Source organism: Gadus morhua, chromosome 8, assembly GCF_902167405.1.
Source record: "Gadus morhua chromosome 8, gadMor3.0, whole genome shotgun sequence".
Lineage (NCBI taxonomy): Eukaryota > Metazoa > Chordata > Actinopteri > Gadiformes > Gadidae > Gadus > Gadus morhua.
The window spans coordinates 17,968,231-17,993,753 of NC_044055.1; the positions used below are offsets into that span (position 1 = coordinate 17,968,231).

At 47.5% G+C, this 25,523-nt stretch overlaps 1 protein-coding gene across 2 annotated transcripts in view; it reads left to right on the top strand.

Moving 5' to 3' along the window:
* The first annotated feature begins 377 nt into the window (after nucleotides 1-377).
* gpc5c (glypican 5c) overlaps nucleotides 378-25,523 on the top strand; it is a 108,408-nt gene continuing 83,262 nt past the window's right edge. For both annotated transcript variants that reach the window (XM_030364132.1, XM_030364133.1), the window contains exons 1-2: nucleotides 378-842; nucleotides 8,968-9,129. In XM_030364132.1, the coding sequence (XP_030219992.1) occupies nucleotides 665-842; nucleotides 8,968-9,129 (340 nt within the window). In that variant the 5' untranslated portion in view covers nucleotides 378-664. The remainder of the gene's footprint in view (nucleotides 843-8,967; nucleotides 9,130-25,523) is intronic.

A 25,523-nucleotide genomic window follows, 5' to 3' on the forward strand; every position in this document is an offset into this window, starting at 1 on the left:
GAACCTCTCCGTCGCCTCGCAGACAGGATCCATGCAAAAACGCACTGTGAACCCAAACATGTGGAGTCTGAAAGAGTTATGAATACTATTATCATGCAATTGTAACTTATCGGCAGGAAATTATATTTGAAATCTAATTGAATGAAGGGATATCCAGGATGCAAATTATCAACTTTAAGTCTGTTCATCGATATTTAATGTTAAATGAGTAAAATCAAAATTAGTTCATGATAGTTAATGTGTGGCAGAATAACAAAATTAGCATAGCTAATTGCACAATCAGACTCCCGCCTTTTTCCACCATCAATGTACATCAGCGGTGTCAATCATCTTAAACCTACACAGAGGGAGGGGGCGTGGGCAATGGTTTGGAAACAGCATGCTCTCCCTCAGCCGCCACTGCAAGCCCTGAGCGTGGGACGGTTGAACCCACACTGCTCTTCCTCTCGTTAGGAGAACACCTTCAAACTGCGGGGGCTGCTGCTGCTGCTGACTCTCATCTCAAACAATAATGTAAAAGGACGAGAACCGTTTGTCAGATGTTTCTCTTACCGTTGCTTCATCGTAGCTACTTCACTGCCCCTGACTCCACAACCGTCCGCCGCGCAATTTCCAGTCCAGCCACAGCAAGTTATCGCAAGGACACCTGGAGTGAGATGCGGCAATGTCCCGAGGAACATGCCCACGCGTAAACTTCTGCGGATACTTATGGATTTTTTCAGCAACTTTATTTGCGGTGAATGTGGTCGACGTGTTGGCATACAGCTGCCATGAAGTAAGGACTGCGTTTCAACTGGGCCAAATTGGTCCTCTGAGCCGGGTACCAGAGTCACCTGGCACAGGTGAGCATAACGCGTGTATCACGTGCACAATAGTGGGTAATGCTGAATAATGTTATTTCTTTCAATGCTTTAACCTCATGCTCTATGCTCGAACCACATACAGGGTCACAAAATAAGTTAATAAAAGCATCAGATGCATTTTTTTGTCAAGCGCTTTGTATTTGATTTAGTCGAAAGGACCCAGAATGAACCCAACGATCTAACTGTCAAGGCCTATTAGTGATTTTACAGTGATGGCTTTTTACACTGCATTGCAGCCTAATCAATATACAACAAATATATCCAATAACTCAATGCCAGGTCAATGCAAAGTCTTTCATCATCCATTCTAGACCATTATTTTGGAGACCCACTTTGGTTTCCTGTAGTTTTGCTATACAAAATATACATCTTGATTAACTTAGCGATATAGGAATCTTTATAGGAATCATCTCCAAAGGAAATAGCTACTAACATAAATATCCAATATCATTATTTATTTTTTCAAGATAAAAACTTTTATCAACCTGGTCATGCCTGGATCAACAATTTGCATTTTGATAGTTCACTTTATCAAAGATGTTATGTGGCCAACAAATATTATAGGCTGTAATAATTAAAAGCTAGATAAAGTCATATTTTGAGAATATGTGTGTGACTTATTGTTTCAAATCTGAGACAACGGGAGACAATAGGCTACATCATTTAAAGCTATGGTGGCTTGGAAGCATTTCTCATTTCAATCAACCCTGTAGGGTCTGATTCAGACTATATTTGAGGTGTATGGTTGTGCACTTTATGCCAAATCTTGTGTGGCGTGGAGCTCACATCTTTAGTTTGAATAGATGTTATAAAAATAAATGACAGCAATTCAGCATGGGTCAGCTACCCACATGATTCCCTATTGTCCTCCTCCATGGAAATTATGGTTTTGTGGTTATGTGCCCCAACATCATAAGAGAAAGTGATTCATTTTGGACACAATTGCTCCTATATCTATTTTGGAAGCCAGTACAATTCTGGGTTCAGGATTTGGTTCTGCCATGCTGCTTGAGCTGGAACCTGATTCTGGAACAACTGTCGGGCCCGTATTTCCTTTGGACTGATTATGTTGTGCTGCAATCTTTGATGTTATCTCCCACAACCAAATGAGCCAACCATGCATACAATAGCTATAAATTCCAAGACCACACATACACACACACACACACACATCAAGACTGTCATAAATATGTGACACGTTATAATTATGCATTTATATATGCACACTGGCTTTTCCCATGTCAATTCCTAAAGTCATAAATAAAAAATACCTTCTTTTGCATGCCACTTAGGTTAAACTGCATTCTCATGAAGTCAGAATTCAGGGGGTGGGGTGTATATATCTTTCAGTGTGGATAGTTACTACAGTCATCCTTGCATTGCTGCCACATACATATTGGTCCCGTCTTAAGTATCCCCATGTCTGACGCTACATGCCCCGACAGAGAGAAGCGCAACAGATAGCCAAGTGGTAAACATATATTAGAGGTGCAGCCGCACCACTCGATATGTTTGTTTGAGAGGGGAGGGGGAAGAGGACATTGCAATGAGGCATGTCAATTCAAATTGCAAGTGGCAGTTGAAGGCAGGCCCTACGAGAGACCAAAAAGGGCCAAGGTTTTGTGTCGATAATGGCTGGGGACAATTGAGTGTTGCAAGGTTGTACAGTTTGCAGTGATCTAGTTCACAGAGCTGGCTAGGTCGCTCCGCAATAGAACAGATGTCCCACCTTGTAGCTGTTAATTATCTGGAGACAATCTATCCTAGGATAAAAAGAAGAACTTGATTATACACAACGTCGATGGGCAGCAGAAGATACCTTTCTGCAAACGATGGGTTGAGTGTGTTGCAGTGTAATGACACCTGAGTACCTCCGACTTTGACAGTGTGTTCAAGGTGCACTGCATGATTATTTTTAGATTCAGTGAGTTTTACCAAACATATATACAAATGATTGTAGGACTATACAAATCATATTTTGTATAGATGATTTCTGATTTAATTGTGGTTTGTTGATTTGTAATTGATTTATTGTTACTTATGATATTAATGGACATCAATGTTGGTTCTCAGATTAAGTATGCACTGTGTTGCTTTGAACATGGGCTTGTCCTGGAATGGTCATTTTGGGTCAGGATCAGTCTCTCTTCAAAGAGGTTGATGGTGATATAGAGGAAGTTTTGGCTGGTGTCAATCACAGTATGTGTGTGTGTACACAATTAAGCCACTCTGTTTTAGTTCTCAGTAGTGGAGCTCTGAACTTTGTGTTGATCTCTGAAAACAGTGGTCTGTTTCATGCAGACCTGGTGTGATTTCTTGCCAAGCACCTTGGTTGGCCGGGCGTTTTGTTGACACACTTTGAAAATCTCGTCAATTTGACAAAATGGGTAACTGATGACTATGCTGTCAGCTAAAGTTCAATGCACGAAAACCCTACACATTTCCCACCATTTTTCAAACGTGAAGCTATATTTCTCTGAATATTAGCTGGAGTTAAATTATTTCAGAGTGAAATACTTCCTTTCCAGATGGCCAGTGACTGCTATTTTGGCCCCATCTGATAAACAGTTAGTTTAATGCACTTTGGGGGATAAAGTCATTCTCAGAGATTAGGTAATCAATGACATGGAACTGCTTATCCTGTGATTAAGTTTTTCTAGACAAAGAGAGAGGGAGAGAGTTGCGATTGCTGCAATGCTGTGGGTCACTGCCAAACACTCCATTTAAGAGATTAGCAAAGATTGTTGATGTTGCCCTTTGGAGATCAATTAAGAGGGGAGTCTGCTGGGGCCAACCCTTGGGTGTCTCATGAAGCCTGGTGCTAGCTCCCTGGTTATGGAGGACCACCCATATGAGAACGATCTGGTGATGCAAGACGCTGCTTTTTTTCAAGGCACAAAAACACTCGAGCACAAACTCTGGCGGCAGATAATGTTGCTATGCTGTGACGGTTACTGGCATTCTTTGATGCGTAAAGTTATCAAGAACAGCTAGTCATTAACAACTTCTCCCTTATAGAGTGGGATTATAACACGCAGAAATGGGCGTTGGCCTGTTGCAATAAAAATGCAAGGATCATGTGTTGAGGGTAAGGAAACGTGTTATCACATGTCACCACATCCTTAACCAGTAATAGTGCCCAGCCTCTTCTGGCAGACCTTCAAAGTGTTATCTGTTCTTTGATTGGCTGCAGTTATTTTAGTAGCATGCTTTTTTAACTCAACCTCCCTCTCATCAACCTAATCACTTGTCACTCAACAAATACCGTCTCCTTGATTGGTACTTATTGTATCATTCTATTTCAAAGAGAACTCCTCAAAACCAACTATGCAACTTGTCCTTTTGAAATGTGCGTTGTGTACCCTTCTTCTTGGGAACATTGTGTGGCTAAATGCGGGACAGACACAGAGGGGGTCTTGGAGATGAGTTCAGGGACATGCTTTCAGCACCCCGGTCCTTGCATTCCGGTTGAGTTATAACTACCTGCATAGTGCCCTGAGCAGGTTATTAAAAATAGGGTAGTTCCCATCGGCAATGCCCTGCGTTTATTTTCTGGCAATGCGGCAGTCCACCAGTCTCAATTTACAATAACGTTAACCCAAGTCCAGTAACTGTTTCCGCAAATTGCTTTTCCCACTCCGCTGTGTGTATCAAGCTGTGTGTATCATGGCAGCTAATCTAGCAAGGAATGAAAAAAACTCCCCATCATGCCACATTTAATTAAATATCCTCAGTTGCCTTGCATTTGTTATAGTTGCACATAACCAGTGAAACACAAGTAGTGCCTTTAATTTGACAGAATGGCCCCAACACCCTCTGTCGTATGTAGCAAATCCGTGATGGGGTTATAGTAGATCCTGACTTTGGCATATTTGACTTATTCCACCCAGTCACTCGAGTTGTTTGTCTCTGAAGCTGGTCGAACTCAAAGCACTGATATTCATGTCTGTCAAAGTATTTCCTTTCTGTTTGTGTGCCTCCTAAAATCACTGTATTTAATTAATTTGTACGATGACTATCAATCATTTTTTGTGGTTGTGAAATAAGTTATTTCTGTGTTTGCTGAAGCTTGAAGGGACAAGTAAGAGCGTAGACTGCCACTGTGATCTCTTCCCACTATCTCGGCCAGATCTCTATCTTCACAGCCTTCAAGCTCATTTCTTTCAAACTTTCAAAACCCTGCTCTGAGGCCTGCGGACACCCTGCCAGTCACCGCAGGCCCCCTAACACGGGGGTGGGTCCGGAGCGGCCCGGCCGTACAGTAGGGACCCTTTGAACCGTGTTTTCCTTCAGTGCGCTCCAATCCCCAGCCCCGGCGAATCAATACAGAGTAAATACCCCGCGAGGTAGCGCGGATGGACCGACTTCAAAGAAAACCTCCCGCTCGAGGCTTCCTGAAGGCAGTGAGTGCGGTGAGCGGGGGAGGGGGGGGTTTCTGCCAGGGAACCGGCCCGACGGCGTGAACCAGCCGCCGCTCTGACAATGTTACTCCTGTTCTGTGGGAGAAACACCCAGGCGGCCGCACCAGGAGCCCCCCCGGCCCGCACTCACACTCATCAGAACTCGAAACTAGGAGGCCCGCTCCACATTAAAGTCTGTGTGAACTTTGTATAAACACCGCTATAAATCGAGGAGTGTGTATGTGTTTGCGTGCTTTGTGGGCACACATTCTTGTGTGTGTGTGTGTGTGTGTGTGTGTGTGTGTGTGTGTGTGTGTGTGTGTGTGTGTGTGTGTGTGTGTGTGTGTGTGTGTGTGTGTGTTTGCATGTGTGACTGTCTATGTGAATGACAGTATTTAAGTGACAGGGATAGAGTGAGACAATGGATAATATGCGTGTGTGGTGTGTGTGTGTGTGTGTTTAGTCTGGGTCACATCAATTCTCCAGCAGTATAACCCCCATGTGTCCGTTATCAACAGGCGCTTTTAACAACAGCTGGTGGTGGGTTGCATGTTTCTGAGAGATGAACTAGATCTGACGATTATTACTTGTTCATTGAGGTAAATACACCTCGATGAACAAGTCGTGACGGGGGAAAGTTTGGGTGACTGACAAGTGAGGATTTGTGAATTCAACTGCAGCGTCAGGAGGCAAAAACAACACAAACGTCTCCCAGGACAGCGAAGGCCTGTCGGCAGTCAGAGGATTAAAGAAGTCTGGGAAATCCATGGGTGTTATTGTTATGACATGCGAATCGCAGTTATATTTACTCAACGTTGATGTTGAAGGAGCCACTCTCGGCACGTATCAGCAATAATACTTGTTATTCATAGAAATGGCAAATTAACCGTAACCAAACTATGTTGGTGCTAGTGTCTGTTAATACATTTATACCCTTATCCTATTTTTATCTCATCCGTCAAATTTAGAAAATTACATACAAATACAATGTTAATACCCGATATGGGTCGTCAGATCTGGCCACTTTATTAAAGTGTATTTACTATTGAAAAATAACCATCACACACAAATATACCATCACACATTGTAGCTATATTTCATTTTTACTTTATTTGTATTAATGAAGGCAAGGAAATAAGTGCAGCACGGAAAATAAAGCACATCTCCAAAAACATCCGGATCAGTGGTTGTGGAGCACAGACAGACAGGCAGACAGACAGACAGACAGACAGACAGACAGACAGACAGACAGACAGACAGACAGACAGACAGACAGACAGACAGACAGACAGACAGACTGACTGACTGACTGACTGACTGACTGACTGACTGACTGACTGACTGACTGACTGACTGACTGACTGACTGACTGACTGACTGACTGACTGACTGACTGACTGCCCTGGTGGCTTTGGACTTGAGGCCTCCTCGGGTATCATTTACACCACGCTGTTACTCACCAGGGACCAGGAGGCCAGCTAGATTCCACTCTGAGACCCCTGGATATTAGTTTCATATCAAGGATGACATACAAAGGAGTGGAGGGGGGTAGAAAAAGTCCCAACCAGCCTCCCCCCTACCCCCTCCCTGATCCATGGGGTCGGGGAAATCGGGGGAGAGTAAGATTTCTTGTCCCGGGTCACATTCAATCCTGAGTCATGTAGGAATAAAAAAGCAAGCTAGGATGCTTACATAATTGCTTTGTCCTTGTTTAGGTTCTGTCATGTCATGGCATTAACACTGCCATGGTTAGGAGACTCCTACTGGGAAATCCATAAAAAGTATATCATTTATTTAAATATGTAGAATACATTATAGAGCAGATCTCCAGGGCAATGCGTGTCTGTCTAGTCAAATTGTTGAATGCACGTGTACATGCATTGTCATAGCTAGAAGTAATCATGTCATGAGGACTGGGCCTCATGTCTTCTTTGGACGGGCCACAAAACGAGAGAGAGGGAGAGGGAGAGAGAGAGAGAGAGAGAGAGAGAGAGAGAGAGAGAGAGAGAGAGAGAGAGAGAGAGAGAGAGAGAGAGAGAGAGAGAGAGAGAGAGAGAGAGAGAGAGAGAGAGAGAGAGAGAGAGAGAGAGAGAGAGAGAGAGAGAGAGGGGCAGAGGGGATAAAAATCTGATTGAGAATGCAAGCCTATTGTGTTTCAGTGATAGATTTGTGGGGTGGGGGGCAGCAGGCAGTGGGCTAGCGGACAGTCCCAAGGCCATGCTGGGGGTTTCTGTGTGTGGGTGCTCTGTGGGGGTGCTCTGGTTACACCACCTGGCTCCAGCAGTCCTCCACCAACCCCAGCCCCCCATTGAAATGACTGATCATATACCATCTCTACTTTATAACAACCCCCCACCCCACCCAGACCTTTTTCCAGTTCAGTGTTACACACACACACACACACACACACACACACACATACACATACACACACACACACACACACACACACACACACACACACACACACACAAACACACATCGTGCAGCAACTGTGAGGTTGGGGGGGGGGGGGGGGGGGGGGGGGTGCATGTGTGTGAGCATGCTTGTGAGGGAGATTTAATTTAATAACCCATGCTAATTGTACCCAGGCCGGGTGATGTCATGGTGATAGTTTGTGTGTGCAGCGATCAGCGTCAGTAGGCTGGTGGTGTCAAGAAGACAGGGTGGACTCTGTTGGTTGGTAGAGCTGTGATGTCATGGCGCAGGCGTGAGTGGCCAGAGCGTTCCAGTTCGAATTGGCTCTCTGCCTTGATAATGCTTGTAATGAATAACCGGTGACTGTCCAGTGCTGGAGTCTGTGTGCACGCGTGTTTTTGAATCCTGCGCGTGTGTGTGTGTGTCTGGTGTGTGTGTGTGTGTGTGTGCGGCAGACCTCAATATGCACATGGCTGCATTGTCCGAGCAAGTTTTTGCATGTGTTTTTAGGCGTGTGCGCCACACGCATGTGTGTATTTACGGCTCCTTTTCTTAAACAGACACATTGTCAACACGTGTGGCAGCACTTGAGTCCGAAACACATGTTCCAATTTATAGCACAGAATCTATTCCCGGCAGCGAAATAGAGATACATTTTCTTTGGGTCTACTCTCTGGATCTCCTGCTGTGTCTCTCACGCGTCTGCCTTTGGATTTATGGCCATGTCTATCTATGTGCGTGCTCAGGGCTCTTCTCATGCCTGACGGCTACAGAGACACTGCAGCGGGCAAGTCGTTACGCAGTGTGCAGGCAGTGCGGACCCCCCCCCCCCTCCCCCCCAAATGCCCGCTCCCCTTGACTGCAGTGCTGTTTCTCCTCAACCTGTCAAATGTTATGCCATGTGAGGTTCATCTTTCAGGAAAAACGTCACGTCTTTGTTCTTTGTACTCTTCATCTTAACGTTTTGGTTGTCATTATTTTCCTTTAAAGCCCAAATATCCATGAGAGGCAGTATTCAATGAAATATATCAGCATTTTAAGCTAACTTAATGACACCATACAACAATACAAATCGTCTCTCTACTGAAAAAGTAAAGGCACCATTAGGTTGGTTCTATAAATCTTTAGAAACTACAAATCAAATCTCGATCTAAATATCGTAATTCAACTAGAAAACATTGTACCACCACTCTCGTTCTCCGCGTGTGAATGTGACGTTTCCTGTCCGCTGACCCTAAATCATGTCCTTCTCGTCTTGTGTGTTCTCCTCGGCGGACGCCTCCCAGATGTGGACCTGTTGGTGTGTAAGCACCAGGGGCCGACCTGCTGCACACGCAAGATGGAGGAGAGCTACCAGTTGGCGGTGAAACGGGACACGCTGCAGAACATCCGCTCCTACAGCTTCGAGCTCAAGTACCTCCTCACCGGCCACGCCTCCGCCTTCCAAGGTAAAGCAGTGTGTAGAGCCGACCGTGATGCACCGTTGGTTCCCAGTCCGTGGGTGGTCCGTGCACGGCCGTGGCATTTTTAGCCGCCGTAACGTGGCTGTGGCGGCGCTGTTGGGTCGCTCTGCTCGCAAAGTTTCAGAGTTTCAGAGGCGCGAGACACACAGCCGAATGAGCCCTTCGGGGGGGGGGGGGAGCAGCTAAACAGGGACTATGAGTCGTGAAGTTGTTTATTGTTTGCACCGACTCACACATTTTACGCACGGCTATTATATGTTAGGTGTAACCGTGTGATGGAGAAGATCCATGAGGCTGCATAAGTGGCCAAGGGACTTCAGCAATTTCAGGCTGAGCACTTAAAGTTGTATTTTGAAAGTAAAAGAGCTGAATACATATTTAAGGGCTGTTGATGTGGAGGTTGGTTGTAGATGCAGTTACAGTAGACCCTCTTCTCAAGTGTGTCCGTGTATAGCGACAGCAAGGTGGTGCGCTGGAAGTGATCTAGAGACGGCCAGCCATAAACTTGTAGTTTGCTGCCACTGGAAAACCAAACCACCTTCATTTGTTTTCTTGCTCTCAAATGAAAGTTCATATGCCTTCGATTTCCCGAAACAAAAACCGACAAACAAAAAAAAAAAACACCCTTTTTTGTCTCTGATTTCCTGGGGGTCATGGTTGCTGGCGAGGAGGCAAGTATGTGACTGTTAAAGTATTGGGCATAGCTCTGTTTGGTTCCCCCCCTCTCTTCCTTTTCCAGCCTTCATTTTCAGCGTGGTTTTGGCTGATGCAGCTACAGCATTGCGGAGCAGAATCAGTTAGGCTTGACAGGGAGGAAAAAAGGTACAGAGGCCGTGCCATGCTCCGCTTCTGCTCAGAGGGCAGCGGCAGCACACACACACACACACACACACACACACACACACACACACACACACACACACACACACACACACACACACACACACACACATAACCACACACACACATAACCACACACACACAGTCACACATCATACACACACACACACACACACACACACTGGCCCCTCTTGTCTTTTTTTCTTCTGTCCGCTGGAGAATTGGAGCGAAAGCATTACAGAGTCAAACGAGCAGTTCTCCAGCAGGCGTGGCCCTCCCGCTTTATCAGATCATGGAACACACACCACACACACACACACACACACACACACACACACACACACACACACACACACACACACACACACACACACACACACACACACACACACACACACACCTCGGGGTGGAGCGTGAGATTGGCCGGAGAATCGGAGCAGCGGGGGCGGTATTGCGTTCGCTTTACCGCACAGTTGTTACGAAAAGAGAGCTTAGCCGCAAGGCAAAGCTCTCGATCTACCGGTCGATCTTCGTTCCTATCCTCACCTATGGTCATGAGGGTTGGGTGATGACCGAAAGGACGAGATCGCGGGTACAAGCGGCCGAGATGAGTTTTCTCAGAAGGGTGGCTGGCGTCTCCCTTAGGGATAGGGTAAGCTCAGCGAAAAACGGATGAAGCTCAGCCATCCGTGAGGAACTCGGATTAGAGCCGCTGCTCCTTTACTTAGAAAGGAGTCAGCTGAGGTGGTTCGGGCATCTGGCAAGGATGCCCACTGGGCGCCTCCCTTGGGAGGTGTTTCAGGCACGTCCAGTGGGGAGGAGACCTCGGGGAAGACCCAGGACTAGGTGGAGAGATTATATCTCAAAACTGGCCTGGGAACACCTCGGGATCCCCCCGTCAGAGCTGGTCAATGTGGCCCGGGAAAGGGAAGTCTGGGGCCCCCTGCTTGAGCTGCTCCCCCCGCGACCCGACCCCGGATAAGCGGATGACGATGAGGAGCGAGGAGTGAGGTTTGTAAATGCTTCAAGCTGAAGTAAATTTGTCAACAAGGACATTAGAACAAAGTACAGAATAAAAATGGGTTTTGACAAAAAACTTTCTCAAGCTTCTCTTTCTTCTCCTCATGATCATTTCATTCCTGAGAACGACGTAAGATGTCATTAATCTATTAAGAGTCCTTTAAATATTGAATTGAAGCAGTCTGAGCCATTGTACACGAGTCGCCCATGGTCATATTTGTCCTGGCTCACTCACTGGGCTTCAGCCTGCCAGCAGGCTGCTCACTGGGCATGGGATAGGGTTTACTTTCCCTGCTCTGATGGTAATTGCAGTGGGGTTGCGTTTTCATAATTTCCGAAAAGGGTCTTTGTTTTTATTCCCTCACGCACTATCCCAAAGGATCTGTATGATTGTACTTTTTTTCTTGGGCTAAACAGGGACTATGAGTCGTGAAGTTGGTTTCCAGCACATTTATGATAATAGGGCAGTGGAATAGTAATTAGTAGTCTTAAGACAGCATTGTAATTCAGTAGATATGCATCTTTGCATAAAACACACATGTGTGACATGCAGAGGAATACTGTATATATTTACTCTGTATTACATCAGATTATTTCTTAAGTGATTCAAAACTTTATATTATAGTTATAGTATAAAATACGTAAAGACTCACACAGACACACGCATGCATGCACACACACACACACACACACACACACACCGACACACACACCGACACACATACACACATACACACACACACACACACACACACACACACACACACACACACACACACACACACACACACACACACACACACACACACACACACAGACAAACGACCAAAACTAACATCATCCTCGTCCCTCACACATACTGTATTTGAAACACGCCAGGAAAATATCCCCATTGACTTTCGCTCTTCTCAGACACAATTTACATTTGCGATATTTTTCCACCTCAGCTCATCTGCGCTGTGGAGGGTTGTTGCAGCAGGCTGTATAAATAGTTACCCAGCAGCAGCAGTCCTCCTATTATTGGGAAGAGTTGTCATTGTTAGGGCACGGCCCTTCCCGCCTTTACCTCATGTCTGGCCCCGTATGAAAGGCTGCCGGTCAGGAGTCCTGCTGGCGGACTGTACAAGGCGAAATTGACATAAAACAAACCGGACCAATGGAAAGCCGCGGCGTGATTACAGTGAGCCCCGGCCGAACGCTTCGCCATGCACTCGTCAGCTGCCCCCCATCTGCAGGCCCTACTAAGGCCCGTGTGCTGCCGCGTCTCACCGCCCTGAGCGGAATGTCAAGTAGCGGGCGTCTCCGATACCACATGAATGCAAACACCTATGTTTCTTTTTTTTTTCTTTCTGTTCTTTGGCCGACGCCTCTCCTCCAGTACGCACTCGTCGGTCTACGTGGCACATCTCTAAGTGCTCAGACACTTAGAGGTGACCTGATATAAAGACGTCAAGTTTAATGTATGCTTGACAATCAAATATCCATAAAAGGTTAGATTGAAACTTGTGAAAGCATACAGATTAGTTCTTAGAATAGTCCCTTTGAAATGGGATTGTCAAATTTCTCTTTTTCTCGCTGGGCCCCGACTGTCTTTATTTGTCTTTCTCCCTGTATATTTGAAGAGTGCAGTCTCTTGAAGCCACTGTCGTTCCCCATCAGGTCTCTCCGGTCTGCCTCTGCCCCTCTCTCAGGACTGGGGATTTGGCTGTGTAACGATATGCCAGTCCTTGACGATCCTTTATCTGTGTACGGACTACGGAGTGTGTTGATAAGGAGTGCCAGGGGGGAGGGGTGTTTGCTGAAGATGATCCTGTCTGTTTCTCTTCCTTTGTCATTGTGTGTTTGATCCTCCCCAAAATCCCACTGCATGCTGGCTTTCTACGGTTACGCCAAAAAAGACATGTCTGTGGGAAGCCAGATGCGTTGTGCATGTGTGTGTATATATATGGGCGTATGTGTGTGTTTTGATTGGCCTGCCTTTGTTTTGACAGCCCATAAGCCCTACTGTGCTTTGTCTTGTGTGGGAGTCTTGGTGTCATGTATTTGACCCTATAACCATGCTGAATATTCACCATACAACACCAACAATGAGCTGCTTCCATTTGACTCTATGCCTTTTAGTAAAGGGCTGACCACATCTGCCATTTGGTGGACACTTGTATCTGAAGCATGTTAGAATACTGAGAACATAATGCAAGTTAGCAAATTTCATCATTGAATTTTTGAATCAGTTTTAATATTTCATATGCAAATTGGCCGAACTTGCCTTCCCCTTTACTTCTTACTTCCTATGCCCTTCCTATCAATCTCAACTACTCTTTTTTTCTTTTACTAGTTTTGACTGCAACCCCTACATATTATGGACTCAGTGCCGTACGACACACTGTATATGCATTTTATTGCACAATGTCTACCCATCCAGAATCAGTTTCATTCCTCCCAGTCCTCTTGTCCATCCACACACACACACACACACACGCGCACACGCACACGCACACGCACACACACAGATTCACACACATTGAGCCATTGTTGTATTGTCTGAAAGCTGGTGCTATGTTTTGAATCAGAGTCTGTCATTTGGATCCATATCGACTATAGGACAAGAAAACGTGGCAACACTTTATAATAAGGTGCCATAATAAATAGAAAACTAGTCATTACCTAACCCTTTGTTAATATTTGTTAATTGTTGCAAAAATATCATTTGGCACAAGTTAATAGCTTTTTTTCACTGACCACAGAGTGTCGCTGGTTAGGGTTAGGATTAAGGTTGTGTGTGAGGGTTAGGGTCGTGTGTTAGGGTTATGCAAACAACTAATATTTAATTAATGATGAAAAAACGATTAACTTGTGCCATATAGATATTTTAGTAACAATTAACCAATATTAACAAAGGGTTAGGTGATGACTAGTTTTCCATTTATTATGGCACCTTATTATAAAGTGTTACCATAAACGCATACCCCAGTATCACATTTGGTCCATTTGTAAATTTATCCTGACCCAAGCTTCTGTGTGTAGATGGGGTTGTGTGTCACTGCATGAAAACAGGTGGAAACGATCGGAGTGTGCGTGTGCTCATATATTCACACTGCTGGGCAACAGATGTCCGGAAAATGCTGACACTTTTGATCCCAAAGTGTCACTGATATGCGGAGGACCTGGCCCACGGCTAAAGGCCATGACATCTGCAATTATAGTGTGTGTGTCTGTCTGTGTTTGTGTGTGTGTGTGTGTGTGTTTGTATGTGGGCATGCAATGCGCTCCGCTCTGATTTGGTAGCGCGTATGTTGGGCCTTGCGTGTTTGAACGTGCCCGAGCGTGCATATTCATTTTGGGTGTGTGCGCACTTATTACCCCACTGCTCAAGCTGTTGTTACTTACTTAAGATGATAAGCCCCTTTCCTAGCAGTGAGTTCTTGACCTTGATAGAATGCCAGCAAGTACACTGCATTCACAATTTCTGTTATTGTGTTGTGATAGTAAGCAGAACAATATTACCGGGACCTCAGGAGAAGCAGATGGAGAGAGTAAAGGGGAATAGACGGAGACAGTGTTGTGTTCTTCTTCATTAAATCCAGGTAATTGGCTGATCTGCGAACTGGCTCTGCAGACTCCAGGGAGTCTGCAGAGGGAGATGTGTGTGTGTGTGTGTGTGTGTGTGTGTGTGTGTGTGTGTGTGTGTGTGTGTGTGTGTGTGTGTGTGTGTGTGTGTGTGTGTGTGTGTGTGTGTGTGTGTGTGTGTGTGTGTGTGTGTGTGTGTGTATGGGGGATGTGTGTGTGGGTAGGTCTGTGTGTGAGAGCGACAGGCAATGGGTCAACTTTATACAGTATATTTCATAAAGACACTGCTAGTTTTCTGTGGGAAAGCATCACACAGCAAGCAAACAACCAATTGTGAAGGAGAAAGCAAAATTAGCTAGTATTCACCAAGACTGTTGGCTGGTTCCTTGTGCAGTGCGTCAATGTGTTTTTTCCCTCAGTGGGTAAGAGCTTCCAGAGGCTGGGTCATTGGGGAGCAGAGGGGTGGGTTTGACCTGATTGACTCTATGTTCCCTGGGAGACGATGTCTGTCTCAATGTCCCTGTGGAGACACGATGACTTCATGTCTGCTGCAGCCCCGCTCCCACCCCTCACCTCAACTGTATAACACATACGCATGCATGCACGCAGACACACGCGCACACACACACACACACACACACACACACACACACACACACACACACACACACACACACACACACACACACACACACACACACACACACACACACACACACACACACACACACATATACATAGTTACAGACACACACACGAAGTCACGCACAGTTCCACTTTAGAAAGCCAAGAACACCGAATCTACGGTCATGCTTTCTGTTCATAACCCAATCCCAAATGAAAGCTGATGGCGAAATCCCTGAGCCGCATCACATTGTATATTTCTCATTTGGCCCAATTTAGCATCACCTTGGCTCACAAAACTCGCAAAGGCAGCTGTCTCATATTAAGTAGGGGTGATTTATATGGTGAGTTTGTGTGTGTGCATGGTTTTGGGTTGTCTACGTGTGTCTGAATGTGTCTGTGTGTTCTGAACCTGTGTGTGTATGTGTGTGTGTTTGTGGGCTGGGCCGCTGTCTGTCCACTTCCATTTGTGGAGGTGAATCTCTCAGTGAGCAGAAGTGATCTGCTATCGTCATAAATCATCAGCCGGTGATTCGAGCCCCGTCTCAAAGCTTTAACTCGCTTGTTCCAACACTAGCGAAGAATCAAAAGCAATGGAAAAAAACGCCCCAAACATTCTCATTATCTCTATTCCCATCTTTGTCAGCGTCTGGAATTTTTCATTTTTTTTCATATTATCTGTTTCTCTCCATTTGTTTTCTCGTTGCTTTTTCTCCTTCTCACGACGTGTCACGGTGATATTGCGCAGATGTTTTGACGGACGCCGGTCTCCGGAGACCGGCGTGGCTCGGACACAACGTGACACACACCGCGGCGATGCCATGAGCTCATGTGCAGATCAGGGAGGACCGCCGCATTCCACCCCCCCTATCCCCCTATCTCCCCCTCCAACACGTCCCACTCAATCAGTCTGGCTTCATGTGGATGTGTGCACGTGTGTGTGTGTGTCTGTGTCTGTGTTTTTGTATACTGTATGCTCAGCATGTTTTAGCCCTAAGAAGTTTTGCTTTTGCTGATCAGCCGTGACCATCACTGCCCTCCGGGGCGGTGTTGGGTGGAGGGGGGATGATGGCAGTGTGATTGGGGGTAGGGCTGGGGAGGGGGATGCATAGACAAAAGGAAAAGGGGGAAGGATGGAATCGTTAAATCACACTTGAAGACTGCCTAATGACCTCTCCTTTTCATCTGCTGCTCACACCTCGCTGTGCAAGCGTAAACCTTCACAGCTGGGCTTCAGACGATAGCCCCAGATTGACGCTGACTAGAACCCCCTCCCCTCCCCCCCCCCCCCCCCCTGGTGAGGAGGGGGGGTAGGGATTCTAGTTGGCGTCAATCCGTGCTCTCGTCTGAAGCCGGTTTGAGCCACTGGGGGTGAGGGCCAATGTTTCTGGGCTTCCGGTGTGGCCAGTGGTTCTCCGGGCCAAGACGTCCTGTTCCTGGTCATTGTTTACGGTCCGATTAGCAACTGGAGACGCGTGAATAGAGTCGGGGTTGAGAGACGGCGGCCACGGCCCGATGGTTTCACAAGCAGCCGGTTCACTTACACAACCGTTAAAAAGGGTATAAAAAGCTAAATTGACGTGAGACCGTAGCAATGGGTTCCCGTATTGCATTTTGACCGATGGGCTCAAGCTCTTTTGCTCGCCACAGTGACCGTTTACACGGATGCAACCAAAGGCTGCTAAAACCCTAATAAAAATGGTACCCAGAACACCTCCGATCCCAAATCTTGTCCCTCCGACAGATGCTTCATTCATATGCAGATATATCTTCGTAGAGATAAGTCAGTTGTAAGAAACACTAGCAAAGAGGCGGGAATGGGTGATTAAAGGTTTCTTAACATGTAGGCCAGGTGTGTGTGTGTGTGTGTGTGTGTGTGTGTGTGTGTGTGTGTGTGTGTGTGTCTGTGTGTGTGTTTGTGTGCGTGCGTGTGTGCCTTCTCTTACTCTCCCTCGCCATCTTCCTCGCTCTCTCCCTCCATATCTCTATCCATTGCCATGTCCGTCTGCCCTTGCCAGCCGTTCCCTGATTGGCTGGCGTGCCGGGAAACCCTGTTGTCTCAAACTTCCCCCCTGACTGCCAGGATTGCGGCAAATAAAAAAAAGAAATCTCCTTTTTCCTCACCCACAAAGTCAAGATTTATGCTTTCTTGGCGCCTTTGTCCTGCTCTCGCCCTCCCCACCAGATCGCCCCCTACTCCCCAATCAACAAGCCAAGACCACCACAGTCATGCCTACACAAACACCAGGCTCCTGCCCAGGTCGGCAACCATCATCTTGCACTCCAAAGAATGCAGAACGAAATCGACAAAATCATGACTTTCTTTCACCGTCCGCCCAGAGTTGAACTGTGGGACTTGTGGTCCGGCTCCTCTGATGCCGGCTCCCAGTGATCGGTCCTGCCATGGCTTGTCCCGCCGCAAGCCTCAACAAACATTAGCTTGGACAGCAGACTAAGCCGGGCCATTATCCGTAATGCCATATGAGAACATGCTAAAATACACATCCCATTCAATCAGACAAAGACCAATCTCCCGCCCCTGGTTCCCCACTCGCTCTCTCTCTCTCTGTCCTCAAGCCAGCATCAATTGTCTGGAGAGCATTAATGCTGCTGCCCGTTGATACAGCCAGTTCTTTCTGTGTGCGTCTCAACTGGGACTGCTGTGCGTGTGTGTGTGTGTGTGTGTGTGTGTGTGTGTGTGTGTGCGCGTGCGCGTGTGCGTGTGTGTGTTTGTGTGAGTCAATGACTGACTCACAAATAACATAGTTTTGCATGCGACTTGAATTGATGCCTGTCTCTCTCTCTCTCTCACTCTCACTCTCTCTCTCTCACACTCTCCCTCTCTCATAGGTGCAGCGTTCAGAGTATTATAATTATCAAGGATTAGAATCAAGAGATTAATGTTTTGACAATCAAAGCAGGGTAAGGATTGAAGAAACACAGAAAGACCCCCGCAGCTGGACGACGCCAGGGAAAAAAATGGGCCAAAGAACTTAATTGAAAGGATGTATAGAGAGAGAGAGAGGGAAAGGGACAGGATGTGTGGGAGACACCCTGGATCAAGACATCATGGCTTTACAACGTTGTCGTAGGTCTCTCGGAGGTCACAGGAGAATAGGACAAGCCCTAGACAAACTAAAGCCATTATTTCTCACTGTATTACCCTCATTTGGAATAATCATGGGGTGATAATCTTGAACAGGGCGAGGAAAAACAAAACGATTAAGAACCAAATCACCATGGAGCTCGATGAAAACATGTAGACATGGAGCGGGACCAAAACACACATATTGGGGCGAGACGCCAGTCTTCGAGAGAGAGAGAGAGAGAGAGAGAGAGAGAGAGAGAGAGAGAGAGAGAGAGAGAGAGAGAGAGAGAGAGAGAGAGAGAGAGAGAGAGAGAGAGAGAGAGAGAGAGAGAGAGAGAGAGAGAGAGAGAGAGAGAGAGAGAGAGAGAGAGATTGATTCATGGGCCCCATTCACCTAGTGTCCATCCCCAGGCCCGAGTGCTTTAAAATGCGCCACATAATTTGTTCTTCACATCTCTCTGTGTGGGGGGACTGAATGCGGTATTCCTCATTCAGTCCCCCCACCCAGGGAGGTGTATAGAACCAAGATGTCCGCTACGGGTGAATAAGGCCCACGATGTGAAAGGTGTTTGGCTCTGTTTCCCCCGGCCCTCGGAGGCCTCCAGAGAGCCGCCGCGGTGACTTTCACACACCCTCGCCCTTCCAGTGAGTTCCTATGGACTGCGCATATTGTATGTGTGCTGTGTGTGTGTAGATCCTGAGATGTGTGCATGTGTATACGTGGATGTGTTGTGACTCCACCCTCCATCCATCCCCCCACTCCCCTACATACTTAACGTTGGACTCTGCCCTGCACCACTACTCAAACCACATCTCTCTTTCTCTCTGTTCTCTCTTTTTCTCCCCCGCTCTCATTCTGTCTGTTTCTCTCTCCCCTGGTCTCTCTCTCCCCTGTTCTGTCTCTCTCTCCCCTGTTCGGTCTCTCTCTCCCCTGTTCTGTCTCTCTCTCTCTTCCATGTTCGGTCTCTCTCTCCCCTGTTCTGTCTCTCTCTCCCCTGTTCTCTCTCTCTCTCCCCTGGTCTCTCTCTCCCCTGTTCTGTCTCTCTCTCCCCTGTTCTCTCTTTCTCTCCCCTGTTCTGTCTCTCTCTCACTTCCATGTTTGGTCTCTCTCTCCCCTGTTCTGTCTCTCTCTCCCCTGTTCTCTCTCTCTCTCCCCTGTTCTGTCTCTCTCTCCCACCTATTCGCCCTCTCTCTCCCCTGTTCGGTCTCTCTCTCTCCCCTGTTCGGTCTCTCTCTCTCCCCTGTTCGGTCTCTCTCTCTCCCCAGTTCGGTCTCTCTCTCTCCCCTGTTCGGTCTCTCTCTCTCCCCTGCTCGGTCTCTCTCTCTCTCTCCCCTGTTCGGTCTCTCTCTCTCCCCTGCTCGGTCTCTCTCTCTCTCTCCCCTGCTCGGTCTCTCTCTCCCCTGGTCTCTCTGGTGGCCGTTCTGGGCTCCCGTCATCTCTCCCCTCATTAAAAAGCCCCGAGGCTGGAATCTCCTCGGGCGGCCTCTCTATTCCCCCATCACCTCCTCCTCCTCCGCCCGCCCCTGTCTCCCAGCCTCCGTGGCTCCTAGCACACCATTAACAAGTCCCCATGGGTGGTTTCATGCATCTGCACCGCTGCCCCAATCACTCACTCACTCTCTCTCCTCCTTCTCCTCCTCGTCCCCTCCAGTTCCAGGGATGGAATGAGAGAGATTGATGATGAAGTCTGTTTCATTTTTATGTCCTTTTTGTTTTTCCCTTTCTGCTCTGTGTGAGTTGAACCGGTGCCGGGCCCGCGGTGCTCCTGTCGGTGGGTTTGAGCGGGCTCCAGAAGGGGTTATCGGAGGGTTTACATGGATTTGCTCTCTAAACGAACGCGGCCCACGCCCGATCACAGGCGAAGCGCTGCGATCGCTCACGATCAGACGCAGTCATGTGGATCGGGCGTCTCGCTCCAGGCGTTTTAATGTCTTCATCTGAGTTTGTGAGAGGGGGCCAGGATGCCTTTGTATCTTTTTTTTGGATTGAAGGATCATCATTAGTTTTTTTGGGGTTGCATCTAATGTGGTGGGTAGGCATCTCCAAGAAGGCCAGAGGCCAACAGCATCTTCCATATAAAAGTAGAAAGAAGGTGGCTCCATACGTAATTCTCTTTCAAGTCTTTTCCAGTGATCAGCACAGCAACACACCCTTTGATGTGCGTTGCTTTTCCAGCTATGTGTATGCACTCGTAAAATCGTTAGCCTCTGATCGAAACGAGTGCGAAGCACACAAATAAAAGCCGAGAACTCACCTGTAAGAGAGAGTTGGGATCCTTGTTACGTTTCTTTTTATTTCTCCTCTGAATCTCTTAACAGATTGGGATCAACTTCAGGCTCATGTTAATCTTCCGATAAATAACATGGTGCCCTTCCTTTGTCTGGCAGGGATGTCATGCTAGAAAATGTTGATAACACACCAGAACCAAAACCACCAATTAGGAAATGATGCGCAACACATGCATGTCTAATCACTACCAAACCGTACAGGGTAGGCTGTGGTTTCCTAGACCAACTCTCTTTTTTATAACACACCCTAATTACATAATTGCATACATTTTTGCAATTTCTTTCCAATGTAGACTCTTAGTAATTTGTATAATTTGTGTCATTAAAACTGTTTCATGCTGTCTTATCACAGGACTGCATTAACTCCAACGGTGCAGTACCATAAACCTTCCACGATTTAACCCCATCAGCACCGTTTAGGCAACATCGCAACAGACAGTTTGAGTTTTTGGGAACTTGCAGCATTTGCAGTGGGATCCGTATGCCCGGTGTGCTGGGCAGGTTAACACTCTATACCGATATACTATACTGATACCAGACCTGCCAATCAGCCATCAGAGAACAAGACTAAGTTATGGGGGTCACGCTGGGGCCCTCTGGGGCTCCTCAGGTCCAGGGGCCAGAGGAGCTGTTCCTCAGTCTGTCAGCAGTCTCTCTCCCTCTCTCCCGCCCCCTCCAGCTTCTCCCTCCCCGCAGCTTCTTCACTGGAGGCCTTCGATCGTGTTACCCTCTCACCCAGCTGAGAGCCTGATCCCCCTTTCCAGGCAATCTCCTATCGCTCTCTCCCATCTCCCCCTCTGTCTCTCCAATGCCCCCTGGCATCTGTGGAATTGTTTGAGTTGGAAAGTTTTGATTTAGCCGGCCATCTTAATTACCGGAATGCTGATGGAGAGAAGGAGAGCTGGTTCTAGAACCCTCCCTCCCCCCCGCCCTCCCTCCTTCCCTCCGATTGCCTACTCCTCCCCCCACCTCCTTGCCCACCTGTTACTTCCCTGAGAGTACAAGAGATTCAGATAAGCATGGTTTGTGTGTGTGAGTGTGTGAGCGTGTGTGTGTGTGTGTTTGTGTGCGTGCACCTGCCTGCCTGCATCGGTGCGGGCATGCATGTGTGTGCTCGCGCGTGTGTGTGTGTGTGTGTGTGTGTGTGTGTGTGTGTGTGTGTGTGTGTGCGTGTGTGTGAGTGTGTTGTGTTTGTGTGTGTGTGTGCGCCTGCCGGCGTGCGTTTGTGCGTGTTTGTGTCAACCTGTGTGTGTGTGTGCATTACGGGCGGGGGGGATATGGCAGTGTGTGCATAACCAAGTGATCTGATATGTTCTCTTGGAGGCGTGACAGGCGTTTCTCAGGGGTCGCCGACTGCTTGTTTCCGTGCATTGAGGTCACGCCCGGACTCCCAACGACCCCCCTCCGATACGACGTGACCGCGTTTCATTACACAACCATGACTCATTAGCTCCTGCGCTCCTCGCACTATAAATAGTGTCGCTTCTCAACAGCTCGCCAGGCAAGGGGGGGGGGGGGGGGGGGGGGGCAGAGCTGGCAGAGACGGTATGACACCATGGTATTACCCCTCACCCCTGCTCTGTTGTAACCATAGCTGGTCTGCAGTCCGGTGGTGGGGCTGTGTATTTCTACTAATTAAAACAGGGATATGTACCCCACACACATGGCCCTGTGGCACATATCTGTACGCTGACTTGTGTGCAACCCAAGCCTGGAGTGGGATTAAAATGCTTTTCCTGAGAAGGCGGTTGTCCAGGGGATGTCTCCTCGAGCTGTAGGAATGGCCCCCAGCGCCGTGGTATGAGAACGCTGTCTCCTGCCTCGTTATCACTATATTACTGTATTCTTCTGCACGCACACAAACACACTCACACACACACACACACACTGGTACTGCTGGCCAGGGAGAAGCGCATCGACATTCTGCCCTGGGTGAGAGTATGCATATTAAACATGGAACATGAATTACCCAATGAAAGTAATTCTGCATAAACTTTTTCATTTGTGGCCATGTTTTGTAGGTTGCAGTGTGTGTGTGTGTGTGTGTGTGTGTGTGTGTGTGTGTGTGGGGGGGGGGCTGGCGGTGCTGTTGGCGCCCCTAGCACCCTCTGTGGGCTAGCTGAAGACAAACCCACACACACACTCACTCACACACTCACTCACCAACATTCACAGAGACACACATGCGATGTAGGTACAAATTTTAAGGCATGATCATGGTTGTGGTGATTATAATGATCGTTATTACTATTTTATTATTATTATTTCTGATAGTATGAAACAGTATGATATCCTACATTCATCTATTCTATAACATGAATCTGCTCCTAACCTTCTCATGGCCTGAACTCATGCAGGTCGCCTGCATTCATTAGTCGATCCCTTCAACTCACCTTTTTTTCTAACACACACACACACACACACACACACACACACACACACACACACACACACACACACACACACACACACACACACACACAAACCCCCACAGACCTAACACACATCAGCACACACACACACACACACACACACACACACACACACACACACACACACACACACACACACACACACACACACACACACACACACACACACACACACACACACACACACACGTAACACAGCCAACTCTTCTCACACAGCAGCAGCAGCGTGCAGAAAGGACACCATAGTTGTGGCTGAAGTCACAGCACCGCCGCCGCGCTTATTTTTACCCATTAGTTATTGTGGTGGCAGCGCCACAATGACACTTAAGCTGTAATTGGACCAGAAAAGCACCGGGTTGCCGTGCAGAATGTTAAATTGGAAGTAGCCCCATATGATTAAAGGCCAGACAGAGGCCCGCCGGCAGGAAGCTGGTAATGTGTTGTCACACAGGTTCTAAATATACACGTATGAGCGTTTACACAGGACGCACACAGAGACCCCGTCCAAAACCCATGGCGGTGCCAGTCTGCTGCCCGCTTTCACACGTTGCCGTGACGGCATGCCTCTCCTCTTGCACCGACTTTGTATCACTCTTTATCACTCTTGCCGCCGACACGATATGCGCCGGCTGCGCGGCGGTTCAAATAAGGGCTTTCAGTTTCGCGCCAGGACCAGCCCTCTGGATGTTCTCTCCGATTACGTGCTCGGAGAATCCACATGGGGGGAAATTGTTAAATCAAGGATAATTGCTTCACACAAATTGGCCTCAATCTGGGTCATGATCTCGTCAGACTTCATTTCCCAGGAGGCTTTGGAGGGTGACATGCAGTGAGATCGTAATGATAGCCACCCAAGGGAGATTACGGGAGTGAAAGCTGCTGGAGATTGTAGTCAAACCCAGAAATTCATCGAGCACTTTCCTGTCAGATCCGTGTCACCAAACGGTGTGCTTGTGAAAGAGCCGTCTGGGGCCCGAATCATGTCATCTCTGTGGACTTGTTTTTCCCAGTTCTCCAGAGGAACACAGTGCACTGTGATTGAGTTGTCCTCAACCCAGAAGGAACAGATTCAAACAGCCAGAGACAAACAAAAAAGAAAAACAAATAACGACAAGAGCAGGGGAAGGGATGGACAGATGCGGTTTGTCAGAGGAAGTGAAGACGGACAGAGCAGAAGAGGTGAGCGGGTGTTCAGACAGAAAAGGAGAGACAAGGAGAGATACAAGGAGAGAGAGCAGATAGAGTGGAAAATAAAATAGGGAGAAGCGCTCAGGGCAAATGAATCCAGATGTTGTATCTGTATCTGTTGAGTCTGATCACTTGTACCATACTTGTTTTTTGCTTGTTAAGAGGTAGGGGTACACCCCTTCCCCCCTTTTCTTTCCCTTTCTCACTCACTCCCCCTGCTCCTCTCCCTCTCCCTAGTGCTCTCTCTCTTCCTGTTACTCTCCCCCTCCCTGCTATTCCTTCTCCCCCTCTCTCTCTCTCTCTCTCTCTCTCTCTCTCTCTCTCTCTCTCTCTCTCTCTCTCTCTCTCTCTCTCTCTCTCTCTCTCTCTCTCCACTCTGTCTCTCTCCACTCTGTCTCTCTCCACTCTGTCTCTCTCTCTGTCTCTCGCTCTACATCTATCAACGTTTTTTCTCCAGGCAGCTGAGAAATCACTATTTCATTCAACAACTGTGTCTGGAGGGTTCTCTGTTTCTCTCTCTCTCTCTCTCTCTCTCTCTCTCTCTCTCTCTCTCTCTCTCTCTCTCTCTCTCTCTCTCTCTCTCTCTCTCTCTCTCTCTCTTTCTGTTACTCCTTACCTCTCTCTCTCAGTGTTTTCCCCTGGCAGCTGAGAAATCACTATTTCATTCAGCAACTATGTCTTGAGGGTTCGATAGAGCTGCCGAAATCCTGCAATAAAATGTTTCACCCCACACACTTCATCATACTCGGGAGTGGGTTGTCAATTCTCATTTTGTTGAAGTATGATTATCTGGCCAGGGGTGTGTGTGTGTATGTGTGTGCGTGTATGTGTATGTGTATGTGCTTATGTGCGTGTGCGTGCGCGTGTGTGTGTGTGTGTGTGTGTGTGTGTGTGTGTGTGTGTGTGTGTGTGTGTGTGTGTGTGTGTGTGTGTGTGTGTGTTGCGACAGCGTGAGATTAATATGAGTATGTGTATTCTGTATATATTAACAGGGCCGTCAGTCCTCTTAGGGTTCAGATTGAATGGTGTTGTTGAAACGCAGGGCCTTTTTGTTATGTCCTGGGGCCCAACAGTGGAGCCAAATGTTAGCAAACACACCAGGAGACAGCGAGCATGCTGGGAGACTATTTATGAGGAACGGTCTTGAATTGTTTTTAGTGAGATACGGTTACATTGTGTGTGTGTGGGTGTGTGTGTGTGTGTGTCTGTGTGTGTGTGTGTGTGTGTGTGTGTGTGTGTGTGTGTGTGTGTGTGTGTGTGTGTGTGTGTGTGTGTGTGTGTGTGTGTGTGTTTGTGTGTGTGTGTGTGTGTGTGTGTGTGTGTGTGTGTGT